Source organism: Telmatherina bonti (assembly GCF_933228915.1).
Source record: "Telmatherina bonti genome assembly, chromosome: 10".
Taxonomy (NCBI): Eukaryota; Metazoa; Chordata; class Actinopteri; order Atheriniformes; family Telmatherinidae; genus Telmatherina; species Telmatherina bonti.
In genome coordinates, this window is record NC_136628.1 from 30,222,349 (window position 1) to 30,246,663 (window position 24,315).

At 37.7% G+C, this 24,315-nt stretch overlaps 1 protein-coding gene across 5 annotated transcripts in view; it reads left to right on the forward strand.

Annotated features, from left to right (window-relative positions):
• The first annotated feature begins 1,085 nt into the window (after nt 1-1,085).
• The window catches only part of med13a (mediator complex subunit 13a), a 66,951-nt gene continuing 43,721 nt past the window's right edge, over nt 1,086-24,315 (forward strand). For all 5 annotated transcript variants that reach the window (XM_079247324.1, XM_079247325.1, XM_079247326.1 and 2 more), the window contains exons 1-3: nt 1,086-1,687; nt 8,422-8,656; nt 17,891-18,059. In XM_079247324.1, coding sequence (XP_079103450.1) covers nt 1,622-1,687; nt 8,422-8,656; nt 17,891-18,059 — 470 coding nt within the window. In that variant the 5' untranslated portion in view covers nt 1,086-1,621. The remainder of the gene's footprint in view (nt 1,688-8,421; nt 8,657-17,890; nt 18,060-24,315) is intronic.

Sequence of the window (24,315 nt, forward strand, 5' to 3'; positions counted from 1 at the left end):
TGCGCTAGGTGGTGCACTGTGTAAGTGAGCAAGTTTATAGGGTTTGATCATTAGTAACAAAATCTGTTGCTCAGTAGCGCCACTTGCGCTGGCCCAGCGGCAATACCTATCAGTCTTGTGTTATTACAGCCCTCATGACCACGACATTGTCAAGTTACCGATACTTACAAACGGAAGTTATCATAAATGTTACCAAAATAAAGTCACCCATATTTAGTAACTATTAACTTTTTCCTTTCTTTTTTCTCAGCGATTAACTTTCAACTTTGGAAAATAAACTATTCTTTGAGATAGAAAAAAAAGTATATATATATATATATATATATATATATATATATATATATATATATATATATATATATATATATATATATATATATATAAATAGTCATGATTTATTACCTTGGAAACAAACTTTACATTTTATAAAGAGCTGATGAGTTTAACAGCTTGTTCTGTGTCACAGTAGAAAATTTGACTGCTTAAAAACGTATTTAATATATATATATATATATATATATATATATATATATATATATATATATATATATATATATATATATATATATATATATATTATCTCAAAAGGAGGAGCAATATTTTGATAACAAGTCTCTGTGGGCAGGCTACCAGCTCCCTTACGACCCTTATTAAAACTAAGCAGTACGGTGAATGAATGAATGAATGAATGAATGAATTAATGAATGAATGAATGAATGAGTCTTTAGTTAAATAAAAAAAAAAATCACATTTGCAAATAGGGTTTCCTTTTTAGAGACAGATTTTGGAATAATTAAAATTGCATGCATAATACCAAGTTCAAGGCTTCACAGATGCACAAAAGAGCAGTGGATGGTAATTTTAATGGATTACAGCTTTAATCTACTCACTGTTTGTATTAATGATATTAAAGTCGATGTAAACCTTTACTTTTCCGGAAATGTTTGCGGGTGTCTGAAGCGTATCCGTGGATCTTCGGCTACCTTGACAAAACTGTGACCAGGAACGAGCCAATAGGCTGTGGAAGGCAGAGTTGTCCCTGTGGCCGCCATTAAAGAAAGGAATCCATGAATTCAAATGGAAACCAACAGGAACCGAGGCTGAAATTATGATCGAAATAACTATTAAAACGTAGGCCGGTGCCATATTTCGAGTGGTTGTAACAGGATGTATTTCATTTTTAAGCTAAAATTTGCGATGGAGGAGTGAGACAGGACGGGTTTTTTTTTAATTTTTTAATTTTTTATTTTATTTTATTTTATTTTTTTTAAAGCGGAGACCGTTTTAGGGCTAAGGGGGAGGGGGAGAGTTGCTTCTTTGCTCCCCTTTTCTTTTTGTTTTATGAACATTTTTTACGCTTCCTTAAATTTGCTTTTACTGTGTACTTTTTGAGATGTCGACGTAGAGACCACACAGTCTCTCTTTTTATCCGCTTTTAGCTGCGGCAGGAAGAAACTGCAGTCGGAAGGTTGTTGAATTAACTATCCTCCAGCCAAATGTTAGAAAAAATATCTCTCGCTGATTAAGCCTGCACATCATCAGAAAACAAACAAATCCGCCAATTGTTCTTTATTTCCCGGGAAGTGAAACGATGGAGAGTTGGATCTTGCAGTGAAGAACGATGAGTTCTTGTTTTGTACCAAACGGGGCCAGCTTGGAGGATTGCCATTCCAATCTATTCTGTCTGGTAAGAGATTTAAAACTAAAGGAAAGCAGCCATTTTTAACTAGCTGAACGGGAGCTAAGCTAACATTAGCCACTGAGGCATCAGTCTATAGTAGCTTAGCCAGGCTTAAGGCCCTGTCAAGCTCACATTATTTTAGGACATGGCATCCCACTTTGCTAATGTTGACTCTTTACTTTGGTTGTAACACTTTGTCTTTTAGTTTTGATGATTTGCACGTTCTTTGGCAGCTTATTTTGGCTTCATTTCGTGTTTTGGTATATGCTAACTCAGCACTGAGTTTAACTCTGCTCACTTTTAAAGCTTGATTTTTTACTATAATGGGAAGACATAGCAATATATTCTCTGCTAAAAGTGAAAGAAATGGGTGTTTTATCACTAGAAACAAGAATTGGTCCCAGTGAGTTGCACTTTCCTTACTCTCATTCGCCTCTACACCTTGTATATCATTAACTTACTATCTAGTTCTGGTGGCATTTCCACTGTTTGTTTACTTTTTAAAACTTTTTTTTTTTTGCAGTGACCCGTAAACTAAACACTCAAAGCAATTTAGTCAGCAGCTTTATGACAGAGACTGGAAGAGTTTTGTGTAATTGCTGTTAGATACAGTTTTTGTTGAATGCTGACAAATCCCGAATAGAGACTTGTCACCTCGCAGCTTGTCGATGCCAGCAGTCTGCTTTCCTCGAAAGCTTTAATTAGTTGTTGTTGCAACAAGTGGTTGATATGATTGTTTATAACAGCGTTTGTTTGTTCACCATAACTGGTTAAACATTATGGCACCACTCGTTCATTAGTGGCTTAATCTCCTTGGACTTCATATTCTAGTATTCACACCAACTAGGGCACAGGCTCTAGGCTGTTTATGTAATCTGTGGCATTTTATTTCTTAGCAATGCAAACACACACACACACACGCGCGCGCACACACACACACACACACACACACACACACACACACACACACACACACACACGAAGCTAAATAAGTCAAATGGACTGAAAGCTATACTGGGTCACTCTTAATCTTTTTCTTCTGTCATCATGTTTCCAGTTGTGACTGGTTAACATTGCCCTAAATAGCTGTGGTTGTGTTTCTCACCTACTGCTATCCTCAGATGTTGCTTTAATAATCTGTTAAAGAAATTGGTGCATTAAAAGTCATGGTTTGGTTTACGTTTTTAGCTGATTGCAAATGTAGAAGTGTTGTTTGAGTGTGCGGTCCTTCCTCTGGCCAGATAATCAGGAACATAGTCAGTCTGTGTTTGTTGTTGCAGTTAATTGGCTTGTCAACAGGCTTAACTGCACTTGTTTTGTAGCCATGCAGTGTAATGCACTCCTCTTCAACATCATGCTTCCACAGCCATTAATTTGATAATGTTAAGTACCTGAAGGCAACTCATAGAAAAAGTTAATTTAAAAAAATCTTTAGGATTAAATAACACTATCGCACTGCAAAGCAGTGACGAGATGATAAAAAAGGTTGAGATTTTAGTTGTTGCTGTGTTAAGTAGGAAAGTGAGATTGGAAATTAATTAGTTGTAATGCTGATGACAAATATAGTGAAATACTACACTGCCTTAAGAGCAAAATTGACAATGCTTCCAAGCTGTCCGCCCCCTTAAAGGTAACGTTTCACTGCAGAAAATCCCTGCTCTGTACTCTGCTCTGCTGGGTGGACTGTATGTGCTGAACTTGTAATTACAGTGTTTACGACAACACTTGAAGGCAGCGATGGCTACAGTGGACAGGCGAGATGGAGACTGGTCGTTGTGGTGCTGTGCCCGTCTGGCTGACATTTTCCTACACACTGAGACTAAGCATAACACCACTGCTGTTATGACTCACTTACTGAACAGACTCCACTCTGTGGTTTTATGGAGAAAGAATGTGAACACATTGTGGTAGTTTTCTCCCCCTTCCTTCTCCTGTGGGTAGTCTCCTCTGGAGTATGATACTACTTGTTGCATACTTTTTCTTTCTTTCTTTTCCTTTGTAGGCTTGTTGTATTACTTAAAAGTGTCAGTTCGATATATCTGTACTTGCATTACTTTACAACTTTTAAGCTGCCTTTTTTTATGCATTTTAGTCACAGCATCCAGTGCATGATTTGCTGAATTGCAAGAGCTATGTGAGAACTAGCTCCAGTGAAACTTATCATATTAGCATTTTCCGTATTTTAAAAAAATGCAAACACACACTTGTTAGTTTCATGTTTGCTTCGTGACAGGACTAACTGGGGAGGAGCTGTTCATGACAGGAAAAGAAATAGACTTGGTCGAAAAAAGGAGCATCTGTGACATGATTTGAGCAGCTTCACCTGTTGGTTCATATCTTGAAAGGCAGGAAGGCAGCTGTTTGAGCACAGTGTCCCCCATTCAGACCCAGAACCACAAGTTGCCAGAGGGAAGGTGAGCAGCTGGCAAAATCAGAGGTCATAACCCCTTTCCTTAAAGTAGGCGTCATCTCAGGAAAACTTCTAGCCTGTATCCAGTGGCCATGGCTTTAGATTCCCTCGCTAATGCAGCAGTGTGATTTTTGGCTTTGGCAAAGGAAAGATGAAACTTCTCGTTGCTTACCCTGCTGGGACCTTTTTATAAGCCATTGCTCACATACCTGAACATTTACTAACACACTGTCGGGAGAGAAGACTGTGTGGATTCATTGCACCTAAAATCTTTGGGGCATATTCATGCACACAGTCTGGAAAAGCTTAATTGTTGGAGGGGAAATACACAAAAATCTTTGGCACTCTTTTCTACCCAGTCTGTAACTAATTTATTTAGAAAGGACAAACCTAACGACTGCAGAAGGCCCATTTTATCCTTGACAGAGCAGTCTGCCTCCCAGATATTGTTGATATGGTGCATTGATGTGTGCAGTCTTTCATGGAGGAACTTTTTTTTTTTTTCTTGTCATTCTTTTTTTCTCAAGCTCAGTGGAATGTGAAGACAATTTAGTTTAAAAGTCAGCCTTTTATTTGTACAGAACCAGAAAGAGTGCAGTAGTAACATCGTGAAGCTGTCTGGACATTTTAATAATTTAATATAACTCTAAGTGAATTCATGAATAATGTTGCAAACAGATGTCTATTTTGAGTAATTGTTTCTTCAAAAGAATGCTTTAAGATTAGACTGCATATGCTTGGCAGTAAATGCAAAGATTAACTTTTATAGTGCTCCACCAATGACATTTAGTCCTGTATTATTTGTAGAAAAATTGATCGCACAGCCATCATCATTAAGGAGATCCAATCTGAATCAGCAGTGCAAATACTGAGCTTACTTCATTTTCAAACAAAAGATACTGTGAAGCCTTGCCAGATGAGAATAGCTGCAGTGAAAGTGACTTTCGACAAGCTCTTCAAATTCACACAAATGAGCTCAGGTGGTACAGATGCTTGTCCTTCATAACAAGAGCTACTGGCTCAGAATCCTTCATAACTTTACTCATTAATGCTCGAGTCTTGCTATATATTGAGTCAGACTGGAGTAAAACAGAACAGAGGTATTCCTCTGCCAAGAAAAGTCAGTGTAGTCACTTTACAAGTTTTATTGCGTTTCAATTTGGGTCAGCCTCCTTCCTCTCAGCCTGGAGCAGAGTTGCTCACTCAGATGTCTGGACTTGAGGTAAAATTTGCTTTCATTTTGAGGAGAAAAAGATTCTCTGATTAAAATACAGAGTAAGGGGGGAAAAAAAAAAAAGGGGTGGCGGGACATAATGAAGACAGCGACTTGTAAACTTTACCATGCAGACGGCTGACTTTACATTTTGCGTCAGTTATCACTTATCAGCACTCTGTGGAAAACTTCCTGCAGCACTTGCCTCTCTTCAGTGCAGCTTTACTACATTTGTACTACTAATCACCAGGTCATTAATCTCTGTTTGATGGGAAATTTATGTGGTGGGAAATATGTTTAGATTGGTTCAATGTGTGTATTTCTGGATCTTTCATTGCTGTGTAATTCAGGATTGGGTTGGCTGTTATTGTTTCTGTTCATGTTGATGTCAGGTATGACAGAGAGCCATAAACGTTGCATTCACTGGGATTATTTGTTTCAACAAAATGTTCCTGGACAATAACATAAAGCATACAGTTACTTTCCTTATTGAGTACCATTTCCAGGAGAAGGAGCTATTCATAATTCAGTTGCTTTCTTAGCAGAATAACTAAAGTATAAATGTCTATGTCTTGATGTGATCAGAAAGAGCCATAAAAAAGGTCACGGCTGGAACTGTAAGATGAGGAGAGAAGCCTGCAACTTGGCAGCACAGCAACAGCTGTAGCAGCAACATTAATCACTATTTTATCTGTGACGGTTGCAACAGTGGCTAAATCTCAGCAATGAAGAAGGTCAAACGCTGCATGCCCACAGGATTTGGTCATCTGGTTTACTTTGCCTTGTATGTACAGTTGCACCGCAAACACTGGATAATTACAAGCGGCATGTCCGTTTTCACCGAGCGCCATGCTAGAAGTCTCCTGACATGAGTTGGATTGTTAATTTAACTTTCTCATGCACGCCTAGTCTTTAGTTTTGCAAATGGTCTGGGCACCACAACAGTGTTTGTTTGCTGAGAGGATGTGAGCAGCAAATGTAGTCTCTTTTGTTAATTCTTGAATAACTTAAACTGCTAATTGACTAACCTAATTAAACTTTCCAGTGGTTTTGACAGATTACAACTACTTAATTGCAGTACTTAAATGTTATTTGTACAAGAGCAATTTGCATTGCTTTTTTTACAGTGTCATTTCAAATAAAAGGTGTTTATTTAAATAGGTTTTAAACTCTGAAATGCACATGAAAAGTGTTTTATTATCACATAATGTGGAGCAATTATTCCGACTTAATTTACTTTTGTTGAATGTAGTTTAGATGTGACTTGCAACAGTAATTAGTATCTAAATCAACAACCAATTTTGGGAAAAGAAAGTAATTTACATAAGATCAGTTTTAGGTATTTTACATGCGAAGATGGGTCCAAAAAAAAAAAAAAAAGTAACTGAAACGCTTATTTGAATAAGGGTCATGTTGTTCAAACATGAGTGTCATTGCTTTCAGTCAGCTCGATTCGGTGTGCTGCACATAATCATGCAGATCAGTGTGAAACAGTTGTGTATACGGCGGGAAGACCTGATATATTCTGAAGGCCCCTCGGAAAACAAAACATTTTTGGTAGATGAAACACAATACCACTGAAGACTGGACATTGTTAGTCCGCTGATGGGGGGTGTTCACCTTCTAATTGCCTATCTGCGCTGCTTATGATCTGGTTTCACAGTTAACCGTTGTTTCCACCCTCCCTTTCCATTGTGTGCACAGATGTTTCCGAGCAAAGTGCAGGTGTAAAGTAGTGCTTCTCACACTCCAGCAGGAAAGAGCAGCCCAACTGCTGCAGCTCTACCGTTAGACAGGCGTAGGTCTGCTGTCTGAATCTCAGAGCTTTGCCGTCAGCATTAGTTGCCACTTTTTAAAAAGAAAAGTGATCAGAGATCCTGGTGTTTTGATCACACAGCTGTTCTGATTCATTATGATGAGATGGGGTTTTATGCAACCTAAGCCTTGATTTCCCTCTGTCAGTGGTAGGTAGCAAATTAAACGCATACTTTGTCTTTCTTGGATAAAAAATGATCCAAGGTAATGAATAAATGTGGGTTACCTACTTGTTGTTGTCCACATTTACGTAAACTGATGCCATACAATACAAGTCCATCACCATTCCTACAAACACCACAAATCTATCAGCTTATCCTTTGTCAGGCAGAAGACTACTGCTTTGCCACAGCTACGGATAATCACTTATTCAAGCTCAGTGCCTCTGCACTTCAGTCAACATATCCTTGGAATTGTAATGGATTAATTGGTTGAATATACAGGGGGAAGGCTTGTTAACTCAACCTGAATGTAATAGAGCTAAACGGCTGAAATATAAACTATCCGCGTTCTCTCAGATTACTTGAAATCTCGACAAGGAGAAATCAGGAAGCAAGATTGCTGGCAGGACTGTGTGTGTGTGTGTGTGTGTGTGTGTGTGTGTGTGTGTGTGTGTGTGTGTGTGTGCGTGGGGCATTGTGTGTCCTAATGTAGTTGGCATGTGCTTGTGCACATGTGTTAAGGTTGACACGAGTCATCTTTTGGCACTTTGTTGATAAGCAACAGCAGCACTAGCCAGCAGTAGAGTGTAATGTTCCTGTTTTAACACTTAATGACCCTGCTTGTGATTTACTACCTATGAGGCGTTTTTTTATTTTTTTTATTTTAAGTTTTCTGTATAAAAGCCAGACGGCATTTCTAAAAAGGCAAAGCACCCCCTGGCACTCACCAGTAATGAGGATTAAGGTGGTGAGACTACATTTACAATCATTAGCTTTTCAAATATGTGTTTCGAACATGTTTTTTATGGTGATTTTGAAAGCACCTGAAGCCAGTACACAGACCTTTTCCAGAAACAACCAAATGTCCCAATTTATTAAGGAGCTATTTCTCTTTTGTACCAACACACAATGGTGCTCCATTTTGTTTTGCATGTCTTTTCATCCACCTGTTTCTCTCCTTATTTTCTGATTTTTGTCAGCAAGGGTTCCACTTAGACGTTGTTGGGTGTTGAACTTCCTGATAAGAGGGGATTAAAGCTACTTTTAACACTGCTCGGCACAGTTTACCGGGAGGAATTGAATACCACTGATTACTCACACTAACATTTTTTTTCTTCTCTCCCTCTTCTTACCTTTACAGGCTGACTTGACGGGGATCAAATGGAAGAGGTTTGTGTGGCAGGGTCCCACCTCTGCTCCCATCCTCTTCCCGGTGACAGAGGAAGACCCCATCCTATGCAGCTTCAGCCGTTGCCTGAAGGCCGACGTGCTAAGCGTATGGCGGCGCAGCCAGCGGCAGGGCCGAAGGGAGCTTTGGCTCTTCTGGTGGGGGGACGATCCCAACTTTGCTGATCTCATTCACCATGAACTGGCAGGTATGAACTGCTTTGGCACATATATGCCATGTCGTTTTTGGGGAGTGCATGTTTGATTTTTTTTATTTTTTTTTATTTTTTTTTAAATTTAAAGCTGTATTAATGGTTCCTTTTCATAAAGTCATTCGATGCCGGTCAGGTGCATTATAGAGGAATGCCCAGGGTGCTTGTTGTGACTCTGTAATTAAGGTCTGTGAAACTGGGCAGTTTGGCAAAGATGCAGCTCTTAAGTTAGAATAATTTACTGGAGCTAGAGTCTGGCATTACTTAGGCAAAATAATATGAATTGAACATGAAATTTACTACCTACCATTAGACCTTTTCACTTTCTTTTTTCTTTTAAATCCACCTAATATATCTGGAGAAGAATGATGGCTGTTAAGAAAGAGTGCTGAAAGCTTGCAGCTTTTGTCAAAGAAAGACTTGAACATCGATCACCTTGTCAGGATACAATATTGATTGCACAGAGAAAAATTATTTCACTGCTTGACCGCCACCGGAAGGGTGTCCTGCAAGTGAGAAGCATTGGGAAGTGTTGTTTTCTGTGTAATCTGATATCTTCCTAACACCCCTGCATTTACCCCCTTCACACTGATCACATAGCCAGGCGGACTGGTATATCCAACATCTGCAGGGCATCTCATTTCTTTTGAGACTCTTGGCATGATGTAGTGTTATTTTGGTCTGTGTGCTAACAGGAAGGCTAACAAATCTAAGTAGCTGCTGCCCAATGGGCGGCAAAACAGCACCTTGGACTTTAGTCTTGAAACAGAACAACAAGAACTGAGGTCACGTGTTACTGCTTTAGAGGATGAACAAGAAATGAAGGCATAAAAGACTGAGCTCAGTCCGATCATAACTTGAGTGAGAAACGCAATATGCACGAGCAGCCATGCAGAAATGAAGCAAATGCATCTTAACCCCTCCCACCCCCCTCCACACCTACTTAGTTTTCCTCTTGAGTAACAGTAGCATTAGCAGAAGAAGATGGAAAACGCCATCTTTGTACATGGTCTCTGTCTTGTAGATGGAACTTTAGAATTTGAGCCAAACACAACCCACCTGTGACCCCTTCTTCATTACAGGGCATTGTGGCTAAAGTGGACTTAGAATGGGAGCTTAAGGGTAGGATGGGCAGCTTGTTCAAGCCTAACGGGTCCAGGTAATAACTTGGAGCGGTTGGCTCAGACCCTTTAATGGAGTGTGCTATATTTCTGGCAAGAGGGAGCGGGATGAAGAATTTATATTTGGAAATTGTTGTAGATGCTGCCGTGTTCTCACTGCTACTTTGGAGGAGTTAAATCATGATACTTGTAGTGTTTTAGGTGTTAGAAATAAGATAACTGAATATTGACCTAAGCTGTATTTTTTATTTTAACACCAAAAAAATAATATTTTGCAACACTGCTGGTAGATTCACTTCAAGGTGTGGTCTTCTTTGAATTTTTGATAAATCTGTGATTCTGAATCTATTTTCTTTGCACGCTTACATTCTGAGTTTTTATTTAAACATACCAAACTCCCTATGTTTTTTGTGGAAAAAAACCCAAAAACAAATGTAATCTGCCTCCGTCATTGCTTGTGGACCATATCGCTCTTACCCTTCTGAAGATGCTTTTCCTTTGTATGGCTGCACTATTGAAGCTTCTGAGGTACCCCCTTTGGACCAGTTCCAGTAAGATGCTAGTTCTGGCCCAATTCCAGTTTGAACTGAGTTCATCTTAGAAGTGTAGAAAAAAATCTGTTTGTTGTTGGACACACACGCAGTCAAATTAATATTTACCTTCTTTTGATGACTGGTTGGCATGGTCTCATTTCCCTACTGACTTGATGGATTGTCAGAACATCTGTCAACATGACGTACCTGTGTGTTCCACTTGAGAGTGAATGCAGTGTCCTTTTGAAACTGTACTTTCTGGGGTCCTCGATTTGTGGCTTTTTTTCTCTATCGAAGCTGTTAACAAGTTGGATGTCAGATATGTGCTGATAGGTGAGTAAATGATGCGTTTGTCCCTCTAAGAAGCAGGATGATTGATCGATTGTCAGCTGCATATATGGACTCCCGAATGTGTTCTGCCTCTGGAGGTGCAAGTTGACAAATACCTGCTAGGTTTTGGAGGGCATGTGCAGTTCATGCACTCAGCTGTTGATGTCCTTCAGTTGCTACAGCTTGCCACAAGCCTGATCATTTATTTTTTTTGCCTTTGGTCCTCGTGTCTTGGGAATTTAAGAAAGCTATTTTTTTCTTTATGTATTTTTCTAGTCTCTTTTTAGTGTTTAGTGCGGTGTTGGCGGTAAACACGAAAATCCGCTCTTGTCCTTTCATTTCGGCAGCTGAAACGGCACTCGCTCATTCCCCACACCCCTTTCCACCCTCATTAGATTAGCAGCCTGTGAAAGTCTTTTAATTTTGAGCAAGTGCCATTTGTGTGTACCAGCGTGCCAGTAATCCCCTCTCTCTGGGGAGATGAGGAGAGAAGGAGTGAGCTGGAGAGATGGGAGTAGTGAAGGGCAGAAAACTTGAGGGATCTTTTAACGTCAGGCTCTTAATCACCAATGAAGGAATGCAGGGGGGAGCGAACCACCAAGTCTTTACACTGCTGGACAGCCCGTCCTGTTCGTGCTAACACAACAAGAAAACCAATTCTAATCTTGCCCCGGCCATGCGCAGAAATCATTCCTAACAAGCGAATGCCATCGCTGAATTAAGCATCTTGCCTCCCCCATCGCACTGGTTGAATTTACGCTTGCATTCTTATGCAGATGCCATCTTCTGTTCATCGTCCTCTCTCCTCAAAAGTCTCCTGACCAGGGGCATCTAGTACAAAAGATAAATGGCTGTCCTTCATCTCCTCACTACACTCATGGGTTTATTTATTTATTTATTTATTTAGAATTAAGAGTAAGAGCTGATGCCTGTCTGTTTGGCTGATTCATCCATGTCACATTTTTTTTTACGAGTTTTTACTTATTGCAGTCTGCAGTGCCAGCCCAACTTGGTCTTCCTTTGATACTCTGAACACCACAGTTCTTTCTTTGGTCTGTCCTGATTTACTTTCCCCTCAGCTGAACATGCCTCTTGACTGGTGGGATCCTTACGGACATGATCTCTTGTGTTGCAGACAGCATTTAGAGTCAAGTCTTAAAGAAATCGGATGGTAAATACTTTAAGGAATCGTGAGTGTTTTCCTGTATCCCCATATAGAATGTGCGTCTTTAAATGGTAAAGCTGAGATTATTAGATGTGAAGGAGAAGGTCAAAAGATTTGAGACTGTCATCTACTGCCCAGAGCAGGTTATCGTGCACCATCTCTGCTCTGGTGTCTGGAGTCGTCACATCTATTCATCACAAGGTGTTGAAGTCGATCTCTTAAGATGATCTGAGGAATATTTGGAGATAAGAGAAATTGTCCACCTTTTCTACCAGTTTGATGAATACATTGCCTGGTATCTTTGCAGTGATTGGGGAAGAAAAACTTTGTTACATAACACTATGTCGGCTTGTTTTGGCAGTGATCTTCTTACTTTTGTTGTCTTTGCCATTGTATAGTCACTTGTAGAGTTTCCCCAAGTTTTGTCAGGCTCCAAAATATTTTCTTCTGCTTGTTTTATGACTTTCTTCTGTGCATTAGAATGAAGGATGAAGTAAAAGCAACCCTGTCTTGCTCCTCAGAGCAGAATATCCAGTTACAAACAGCATATTTCAGTAGTCTGTGAGGAATATGTTGGGGTGAAAGTTTCACTTTCTTACAGGTCAGCCTGGTTTTCCTCTGTTCTCTGAAAATCCTTCAACCTGAAAGTATTGAACTGCCCTCATATCAGCAAGAGATGCTGTTTGAAGATCGTCTTGTCCAATGTACATGCTTAAAGACAGCAAATATACTTGCATATGTCATAGCTAAAACCACAAGTAACCCTCAGTGGTGGAATGTTTCGAATCTGTTTCAAACACTCTTAAAAGATAAATAATTATAATGTGTCATTTCTTTGCATGAGTGTGAGACCTAGAAAACAACTTGTTTTAAATGATGTTTATATGGTTGGTGCTGTTACTGTGCTACTAATCACTTTGTCTAGATCAATACAATATTTTCTTTCTCACTCCCTCTGTCGTACATCCAAGAAATTTGCTTAGTTTTTAATCATGCTTTTGTTTTTTTTATTGTAAACTAAATTAATAGCCAAGCTCATATTTTAATACAGGAGTTATAATCTCTGAAATCTTGAACATCTGTTACGTAGATGTCTGACGTAGTTCCATTTTACAGATTGTAACGGCATATGTGGTCTCTTGAGTAGTGACAGAAGTGATGACACACGACGACGACTGTGGTACAGTTTCAGTCCTGTGATTATGTAACGGCCGTTGTAAGCACTGTAGCCCAGCAGATGCCCCAGGCAAGGATTCAGAAAGGAGAACTGCCACTTATTGTTTAGAGTTTCCAAATTTTTATCGACTTGGACAACCTGTGAAAGTCAAACAGAATTTTTAAATTTTCTACACTGCAGCTGTAAACATGAACCAAGTGTGTCCAGAAGCTTTGGACAAAAAACTTCTGAGGTTCATTTGTCCCCTTCGATGTACTTGTGAGGCTGTGAATGTGCATTAAAGACCATTCAATACACTTTAACCTTAGCTCAGGATTTTTTCCTTCAAAGATGGTTCTGAAGTTCAGTGTGTAATGTAGAGATTGATGAATAGATAAACCTCGACCGGCTCTTGGGAGGGAAAAGTGGAAGAGGCCAAGGGCTTTTGTGCTTGGGGATCAATTTTCCAGAGCTAATCTTCAGCCTGTGAACCACCCTCCGCTTTCCTCTTTTTTTCCCTCCCGCTCCCTCTGATGGGTCTTCATTGGCTGGCATAGTGCAGGGACTCGGCCATGCATGGAACTCTGGCCCATGGGTGCATCTCGCTTTTTCTCTCCCTCTCTCCTCTCTGTATCTCTTTCATTTCCCTCTTTGCTCAAGAAATATTCATTAATTAGTAATGGAGACTTTACAGTGTTCTCTCTCGCTCTCTTCTGTGCAGATAAGAAAGAACAGGGGGATGGAGTAGAGGAGAGGAGAAAACCTTTTGGCCAGACTTGGTAGAATCCCCCTGAGCTCAGTTGATCACAAGGCATTAATCTCACTGTTTAATGACTGACTGCTACTCTAATTGTGTATACACAGATGAGCAACTGTGAAGCGAGGCACATCTAAAAATCTTCCTGAAATTTTTTTACAGAATTTAAAAAACTTTTCCAAATTTTTCATCTTTCTTTCTCTCTCTCTCTTGCTCTCTTAAAATCTCAGTGGCATCGGTTTATTGTGTGTGTAGTAGAGTTTTTGGAAAGACATTTGCTTTGTTTCGATGTTGTAGATGAGAGAATTTTATAGAGCTACTGTGCTCCTGTGTAAGCACTCTTATAAAGGTCAGCTCATCTGGGTGTGCCTCACAGGAGGCAGGGACATGAAAGTGTCCCAACCATCACCTGAGCCCATAAATCTCTGTCTAAATGAGGCCACTCATCTTTGGCCCCTTGCACTGCCCACATCCCACTATTTACCACCATCCTACCTCATGTACACACTGAGACCTGTCAGTAGGCTGGAATTTTAGCCATTTTAACCATCAGTACAGCTGGTGAAAATCAAAACAGTTTCTGTTTCCAGATGTGGGGATTTGTCTCACTACCTCAGAAAAGATAAATATCTTGTGTTTTATGTTGTACATCAATGGGTTCATTTAAGCTCAACATGAAGCTAGTATTGTAAGTGTACTGTTATTTGCTCTATTTTATATATATATATATATATATATATATATATATATATATATATGTATATGTGTATATGTATATGTGTATATATATGTATATGTATGTATATGTATGTATATATGTATATATATGTATATGTATATATATGTATATATTAAAAAAAAGATACTGGCATAAAAATAAATTGTGTTTACATTGGGACAGTATGTCTGTGGCTCTTTGCTATGTAACACCTTGGCTGTGACCCCTGCATTTCCTGGTGAAGGAATGGCAATAACTGTGACTGAAGTGACACTGTGCTTTGTTAAATAGACAATATAGGCTCTGATTTTTATCTTATGAGAGTGTAAAGTAGTTACCTATTTAGACAAACCTCATAAGCTGCTGCATGTTGAGATGCTTGATGTGGATTAACGTTAATGCAAGCTAAGGCTCCTGTTCTTGCTTTTGTCCCAAAGAAGGCTAATGGCTGCTACTCTGGGACTTGTACAGACAAGCGCAATAAGGTCAAAAAACATGTTCAGGGATTCAAGTTTTTAAAGTGTTTTTGAGTTAGTAGCATTTGTTTTCCCTTGAGAACACTCAGTAGTTATTAGGCTAAGGCTGGGCAGAAGTGTCTCATTTGGAAAACACATTAAAAACTGCAAAGACTTATCTGCCTTGGAGTCTTGCTGGGCTTTAGTACAGACATTATATGTACTGTAAATTCTGAGTGATTGTGATTGGTTAACGTGGGAACCAACGCTTGCTCTTGACTGAAATGTTGTGTGAAGAAAGAAGTGTTGCAGCAGAGCTTGCACAGTGAACATGAGGTTGTTGGGAATGTTTGATGTAAACCAGACGCCTCTTTTAGAGCTTCTTGTTGCTTAAGGGAGGGGCTGAGGAGGAACAGGCGACAGGGAGGACCACGTACGAGGCAAATGGAGTTGGGAAAGGGAGAAGCAGTTTCCCTAGCAAAAAAGGGAGGTTTCTTGTAAGTTTGTGCAGGAGCCACATAGGACTTAAGGAGGACTGGAGCCTTAATTACTAGTTTTCTTGTTTTATAAGTGGGTTAATGCCTCCCTCACTGTTTACCCTTTATCAGATGCACTAATGTCTCCTGAACCATTGAATTGAGCCAATCCTCTTTCTCTTTTCTTCTTTTCTAATGTGCTATGAGTGCCAAAGAGTGCCAAGTTTCTTTACATGTTGACTTTTTAACCTCTTGCCTGCTATGTCTCCAAAGTAATGCAACACCAGCTGCTAAATCACTCCACTCAGGTTTTTTTTTTTTTTTTTTATTCTATTCGGATAATAAAAAAGATCTTGATCCTGTGCATGCTGTTTTCACATCCATGATTTCTAGAAAGTGTAATAGCTTTCTTTTTTTTTTTCTTTTTTTTTTTTTTAACTGTTGTTGTTATTAATTTGTAATTGCTGTAAATTCTTAATGTGGAAATTGCTGCGTTCCTTCCTCTTTCCTGCTTTTGCCCTGCTTTTCTGTGTTCCTGATCTTATCTCTCAAGATAACTTTGCACCTGATAAATTAGTGTTTCTCTCAAAATTGTTGGGCACAGAGCTCCTTGTTTCTTGGCAGCTAGCCTGAGGTTGTTTTTCCTTTGGCTAGATGTAATGGTTTAAAGGCTAGTTAAATCTGCTTTCTCGACAAGGGTTGTGGCATTTGGAAGTGAAAGGAATTGGGCTTATGTATATATGTATTGGGATACACCTTTTTTTTTTTTTTTTGTCTATTTCTTGTCTATTCTTTGTCTATTTTTGGTCTATATTTTGTACTTTTGCAACATGTGAGAAGCTTTAACTCAGGAACAGAGCCTTTAAAACTCATTTAAGAGGAATACCAGCACGATTTCCTCTGAAGATTTCCATGCAATCATCTAGATTTAATTAGCTCATCAACTACCTTCCCATTTCAACAGCAAGCCAAGAGTTCACTTAATAATTCAATAAAATTATGATTAAGTCACTTCTGGGCTAGCTTGTGCCTGCTTGGGATGCAGCAAGTTGACACAAAAGGGCGGACCACGCTCTGTATTTAGTTTGTTTGTGCTCATGCACACTTGAGGAGATGTTTGCTGCAGACTTGACTGAAAAGAGCTTAAGCGCTGTAAGATGTGAGCAGTGGCTGTTAATGAGATTAGACCAGCATTCAGGCCAATGCAGATTGTGATTCAGAAAGCAAGCCTGATATGGGAGTAATGGCACAGTTCTTTATTTTAAGCAGCAAGTTAGAATTTAGTGTGTGACTTGTTTAGTTTCTGCTGTGATGAACAAACAAAATATTTACAGTATGTAGAGAATACAGAACTGCAAGTAATGCCTTACGTTTGACTGTCTTGATACTTGAAATATGCAGCAAAATGTCTTGTTTTAATACAATGTGCTTCTTCAGCTAATTACAGGATCAGTTAAGAGTGAGTCAAAATGCAAGAATTTACCATCACCATTTATTTACTAAATGAGTGGTATTATCTCTGCTCCGGTTCCTGTTCAAATGCATCACCTGGATGTTTTCTATGAGTGGAAAGAGACTGAGATTTTATCACATCAGATATGTTATCATGCCCAGTTTTATTCAGAGGATAAACTCGCCATCTGAGCAACATCACGAGGCTCATGAACTTGCAACATAAAGTCCTGTTGCTTACTTTAATGATTCCTGACCATTTGCAGATATTTAAGTGTTTTTTCTTGACAGCAAAATGAAAAATAAATGTATAAATTAACTTTGTTACTTCAGTGACATTGAAATTGGGTCTCTGCTGAGAGAGTTTGTTAACTTTTACACTGATCATCTTTGTGTTTAGTAGCAAAAAGCATCTGAAACCTCTGTAACCTAAAAGTAGACAGCAACAGGTTTCTGTGAAACATCTGTCTGAGTGAACAAGCTTGTTTTCATTTCCACGACCTGCTTACCAGCTTCTCCTTATGCCATGTTAGATTTGTTGTCCTGCATTTCAGGAAATGCACAATTCATGCATTAAAGTAATTGTTTATCTTGAATATTAAGCTCATCATATTTACACAGTGACTTTTTACCCAATTCTTCTACAGAGATGGATGTACTCACAACTACATGTTTTTTTTCTTTTTTGAACACACTGAATTGTGAAACTGCTTAAAAAAATAAAACATTCATGTCAAGTTGATTTGACACTGCTTTTTGGGTACCCTTTAAACATAGTAATGACCTTAATAATTTACAGTGCAGTGTGACAGTAGGCGTAGTGAGACAACTGGTGTTCCTATATGCCACCTGACCAGGTGCAAGAGTAATTTCTGGTGCATTTCTTTAAGTCAGCAGCAACATGTAGCTCTTTTTCCTGCACTGGTAGTGTTTTTTGTGAACAGGAGACTCATGAGGTTTGGGAGAAAAATCTTTGTGGTTTGTCCAACAACTATACCAAGGACTATCAAAGCAATCAAACTCCACTCATCAAGTTTTTTTTAAATTCTCTGTCTTCTTTATTTCCAGCTGAGGATGACGGTCTGTGGGAGAACGGCCTTTCCTACGAGTGTCGCACTCTCCTGTTCAAAGCTATCCACAACCTGCTGGAGCGGTGCCTCATGAATCGCAGCTTTGTTCGCATTGGCAAGTGGTTTGTGAAACCCTACGAGAAGGATGAGAAACCCATCAACAAGAGGTAAGCTGGCACCACTTGTCCTGTGTAGTTGTCTGTATTTTCTTTTCCTTGTGGCAAGGAAATCCACCTGCACTGTGAATAAGTCATATCTACTGTTTGACTGTGATGTATCCTGCTGAGCAGTTCCCCACCAGATACAGTGTTACATTTAAATGTCTTATTAATTGTATATCAATTTAAGCCAACATTTACACATAATTCGTTCTCTTCTCCCTTAATAATTAACTGATATATATTCAACTGACTGTTTTTAGTTCAGTCACTTGTTGAAACAACTGCAGATCCAGACAGTTGTTTATTCTGTCCCTTTGTTGAAAAGATAAAATTCGAAGGATAACTTGAACATACAACAAAAATTTGTCTGCAAAAAATACTATTGCGTTCATGTAAATACCAATTGGTATGACTTACTTTACGGCTTCCTTCGGATGAACGCTTAAAAGTCACTGATTTACATCTCAAATACAAACAGGAGGACAGTTGGTCACAACATGTCATGTCACCAGAGCAGCTCATAGTAGCATGGCAAGTACAGAGGTGGAACACATCACTCTTCAACACGTTAAAGCTCAATGAACACATTATGTGAAACTGAGTGCTAAAATAAGCATAGTTGTTGTAAATCCTTGAAGAATATAATCTTTTCTTTCACCTAGGACACTGTCTTTGCTGTCACTATGGTGTGTTGCATTAGAAAAGGAAGGACATCACAAAACACGTCCAGTCCTGTTGAGATAACTTCAGCTTCAGATTTAGTTCTGTAGCACATTTCAGGCTGAAATGCAGCCAATTATTAACATAAAAGTATAAGATCTAAAAGATGGAAATGTAATAAGAATATTGAAAATATAAATTACAGCACATATAAGGTTAATATGAGTTATAAACAATCGGTTAAATGTAAGCTCTTTTAATTTATTTCCATAACAGGCTCAGAAGCCTTAGTTTAGGGCTAAATAAAACTACAGTAGCTGATTGATGTTAGAAAATATTGTTGCATAATCAGAGCAGATTCTGCAACTGCTGTTTGAATGCTGTTAAACGGTTTACTTTCATTCATTTTGCTCAGATGCTGCAAAGCAGCGACTTTGGATTGTAGTTAATTATTGTAGGTAAAACCATGTTGGATCAAACGAAGCTGTTGCGTGTTTAATGTTGGGATTTATTTAAATTCCTCTGAAGAGCTTATCATATGTAAAATGAACCCACTGCTCCTGTGCATGTCAATCTGTTCATGGAGCTGCAGCAGTGAAGACTTGTGCAATGTCTAAAATAAAAGTCATGAATGTCAGACGTGATACAGCCACCATAAAAAAATGTTAGATAAAAGCACCAGGGTGCTTAGTCGTACATTGTGCCAACATGTTGCCGTCCAATTAGATTTAGGCAGCGCGTGTCAGAAAGGGGGTTTATGAATCTGTTTTTAGAATGAATATGAACATAAGCTGGTACACTTTTGTCAAGGGAAAAATAAAATATCCCATTTAATAAGATGCTGTAGCCTGTTTGATGAATATTGTTTTGTGAAATTAATTGTGATTCGGATGGTTTATCGAGATCAGTGTGGTGACAATGTTCAACTTTTGCTGAAATGTTATGCGTAATGAGCATGAACAGTTCAACAAGTCACACTTTAATCTCAGTTTTAATCAGGTTTCATCTTTTATCCACGAATTGTTGGAGAACTGACAGGATAAAAAAAAAAAAAGTAGCAAATTGTCTTTAATTGAAAATTCAACTATACTGTGTGTTCAAATGAAAAGCTTATTAGATGTCAAGTCACAGGAGGAGCCCTTGTGTGTTGACTGTTTTAGCCGAACCTGTTTGACAGCTCATTTGGATGAAATTGACATTGTTGCCTGCTTCTTTTTTTTTTTTTAACAACTGGAAGGAGGTGTTGTTTGTGATTTAAGTGTTTCTTGGCAGTGAGTTGGGATGATCTGTCAACATTGTGGTGTGAACCGTACTGTGTAATTGTGAGTGGCATGTCTCCATTCATGGTTAAATCACACTGCTAACTCGGAGCCTTTCTATCAGTCCGTGCATGCTCACTTACAGATATCAATAACTGCTGGCTGTGGTTGATTTATTCAGTGTGCTCAACATTCATTGTAGTTCACTTTACGTTTGTTTTGTCTGTCTGGATATCAATAGGTATTTTTGATACGTAATTAAGGGTACATTTACAGTTGTGCTAATATTTATTCATACCCTTTCATTAAAGAAGGAAAAAAAACAACTGCCTGTAAAATAAGCTGACATTGACTAAAGTAGTAATAAATAAAAATTTTATGAAAATCATTACATTATTTTCTAATTCTGGTTCAATAGAATTTTTTTTAAAGCAAACAATTAAGATAATTTATTACATATTACATCACTCATAAACTAATATTTTGTTGAACAATCCTTTAATTTTTCAGCTACAGTGAGGTGTTTTCTGTTCCTCTCAGTCAGACTTCTGCGCCTGTTGACAGGTATTTTGTCCCACTGTTCAACAGAAAAGTGCTCTAATTTGTCCAGGACCAATTTGTTTGTTTTTTCCTTCTTAATCTTAATTAAATGAAAAAACATTGTCTTATATTACTAAATTATATTTTTGCAAATCTTTAGTGATTGTTCCTTTTTTAAGTCTCCAGTTATTTGAGTGACTGTTGTAAATTCAGCCTTTTCTTCAATGAAAAGGTATGAATACATATGAGCATACCTGTACATCAGGATAATCTGCTAGACTCTGTCCAATTGGGGACTTGGTTGAGTTGAGGGGGTGCAACATTATTTCGGACCAAGATTCCATTCATGCCGCACTTCTCAAACAAATCGGACATTTAAAAAAAAGTTATGCTTTACTCTCACTCTGATTTCTATTAGAGGTTTCACCAAATTCTTCCACGTCTGACCACAAGCTATTTCTCCATCCAGATCCGCCTGTAGCCTCGCACATGTGCATTGGTTGTGTTTACCCGCGATGCGATGTGCTGAGCCCGCGACGCACTTTGTTTTTGTAGTCTGCTTCCTATATTTGGTCCATGACTGAGTCTTTTGTTCGTAGGTGGACTGAGTCCACTTCTTTGATTCGGATTAGAATTTATTCATATTACCCCCGCAGCCGAAGCAGACTTTCTGGGAAAATGGACGAGGATTTAAATCAAATAAGCTGGTGTGAAAGGATTTGGAAAGGCCTTTTTTTTCTATCTTTTTTTTTATGCTGTTGGAAAGTTATGGTCTGCAATACCTTTTTGTCTTACTGAGGCATCCTCCTCTTTGTTGCTATGTGCTGAGCTAGATTTCTTGCTGTCAGTGTCTGGCTTTATTGGTAACAGATGGAGCATGCTCATAGTTGGGGAAACAACGGCCTTAGCAAATTTTACACCTTCTCTTGACTCCAACTTGATCTCATCTTCACATTTAATAAAGAGCAAATAGCTGGAGGGATAGTTTTAGATGATTATTTAGGGAAATGATAGCTGTCATGTGGGGTGTCGGTATCGCAGTGCAGGGTAGCATTGGGTGAAGAAAAATGAATGGCTCTAGAATCAAATAGGTGCATTTCCTATTCATCCAGCAAACGTCCTGGACTATGATTGCATGTGGATGAGTCAGTCTGTGGTTGTTTTTGGCTTGTTTTGTGTGGCTGCCAGATTTTGCAGTCCCAGGTTATTCTGGAGGCCCTACTGTGACATAGTTATGCATGCACTTGTTTGTTTGCTGGTAAGTTGTATTATTATAGGTAGAGGTGGTCAAACACTTCACGCTTGTTGTCTTTGTCATTAAGATGTGGGGTAGAAGAAGGTGCTGGGTTTACTGCAGACTCTTTGGTCCATAGAGTTATGTAATCCATACAGAATGACACACATCTTAAATGACGATTCAGAGTTATTTGAATTATGTAATGATAGACACAAGTACACTGAAGAATAGATTAGGTCACTAAGCTGTGTACATGCATTTTTTTATTCTTATGTTTTGTTTTTATTCACCAAACCTTTATTCCCTGTTTAACCTTTTATGCAGATTACAGAGGGCCCCAGTCAAGGGGAAGGAAAAACAAAACAAAACAATGGTCTTTTCCTCTGTTCTGGAATTCACAGGCCACCCTCTGTCTGTGTGTCTGGTTCTCTCCCTCGCTCTCTTCTCGCTTACTCCGCCCTTCCATCCATCCCCCTCTGTTGTCACAGAGCAGACTGGGCAGGTTATAAATAGTGGTGCAACCACCCTGAATCTGTTGTCGTCAAGGATGTTTCCCCCCCTCTCATTTAGTGTGATCTGCTGTGCAACCGCCATGCTGGGATTTCAGCAAAACGCCGCAAAACTGCAACAGAAAATTCCCTTTTGTCTTTATGTGTGTGTCATTTATGGCTCAAGTAATGCTGCGATTTGTTTTTGTTTGATAAAATATTGATGACCATAGAGATCATTTATGCCAGAAAACCTTTGGGAAAGTCAGGTGAAGGGATATATATATATAAAAAAAAAAAAAAAGGACAAGGTGCTTGTTAGATGAATGGATTTAACGCTGAACTTTCAGCCTCAACTCATCTAAAAGCAGAATTGGTTTCCTTTTTTCCCCCCATCTTTTTATTTTTTTTTATTTTTTATTTTTTTTTATTAAAATGTGTGGTTTAAATTTTCAAGTACAATTTGTTCTGATATGGAAATTCAAAGAGAGCATTCCTCTTTATCAATCTTTAGTTGCTTCTGTGAATATCAACTTTGTTGGAAGCCAAATTTGATTTCTGGGAAAGCCATTTTTGTCTCATATTTAACTTCACATTGACTTGTGTTTACCACTCTGACACAGTTTTTCTCCTTTCATACTGAAACGCTCTTTGAAGTGAATATAATTCAGTTTGCCAGCACCTTTTTTGCCTTTCATTGACGAGTAAGTCAGAGCCTATTTAGATTTGCATTCTTCCCTAAACGACAAGCAGATTTGCAAAATACCTTTAAAGGCTTATATTGTTTGTATGTTTCCAATAAGGACTCATGTATTGTTTTGCACAGGGATTTTTATGTAATTAGATTTTTTTTTATGCATAATCTCATGGCTCATGGGAGGACATTCATCTAATCTGGAATTCCAATGCAGTTATTGAAAGACTGTTTACCGGTATGGCATTCGGTATTTCATTTTGAGATGGTAAAATGTCATTAAAGAAGTTGGTGCTGGAAAAAAATGTCAACATGCATCTTACAGATTTGAATCTGGCTTTTGTATATAATTTCATATTGGTGTAGCTTTGCAAGTTAGTTATATTCATGACTGAATGTGTGGATTTTACTTTAGAGCTCAGCAAACTGGTTTGTCCACAAATGTCCAAAAATGGTTTAAAAAAAAAAAATAAATAAATTAAAAAAAAAAAAAAAAAAAAAAAAAATATATATATATATATATATATATATGTATATATATATATGTATATATATATATATGTGTATATATATATATATGTATATATATGTATATATATATATGTATATATATATATGTATATATATATATATGTATATATATATATATATGTATATATGTGTGTGTGTGTGTGTGTGTGTGTGTGTGTGTGTGTGTGTGTGTGTGTGTGTGTGTGTGTGTGTGTGTGTGTATGTATGTATATGTATGTATGTATGTATATATATATATATATATATATATATATATATATGTATGTATATGTATGTATATATATATATATGTATGTATATGTATGTATATATATATATATGTATGTATATGTATGTATATATATATATATGTATGTATATGTATGTATATATATATATATGTATGTATATGTATGTATATATATATATATGTATGTATATGTATGTATATATATATATATGTATGTATATGTATGTATATATATATATATGTATGTATATGTATGTATATATATATATATATGTATGTATATGTATGTATATATATATATATGTATGTATATGTATGTATATGTATGTATATGTATGTATATATATATATATGTATGTATATGTATGTATATATATATATATGTATGTATATGTATGTATATATATATATATGTATGTATATGTATGTATATATATATATATGTATGTATATGTATGTATATATATATATATGTATGTATATGTATGTATATATATATATATGTATGTATATGTATGTATATATATATATATGTATGTATATGTATGTATATATATATATATGTATGTATATGTATGTATATATATATATATGTATGTATATGTATGTATATATATATATATG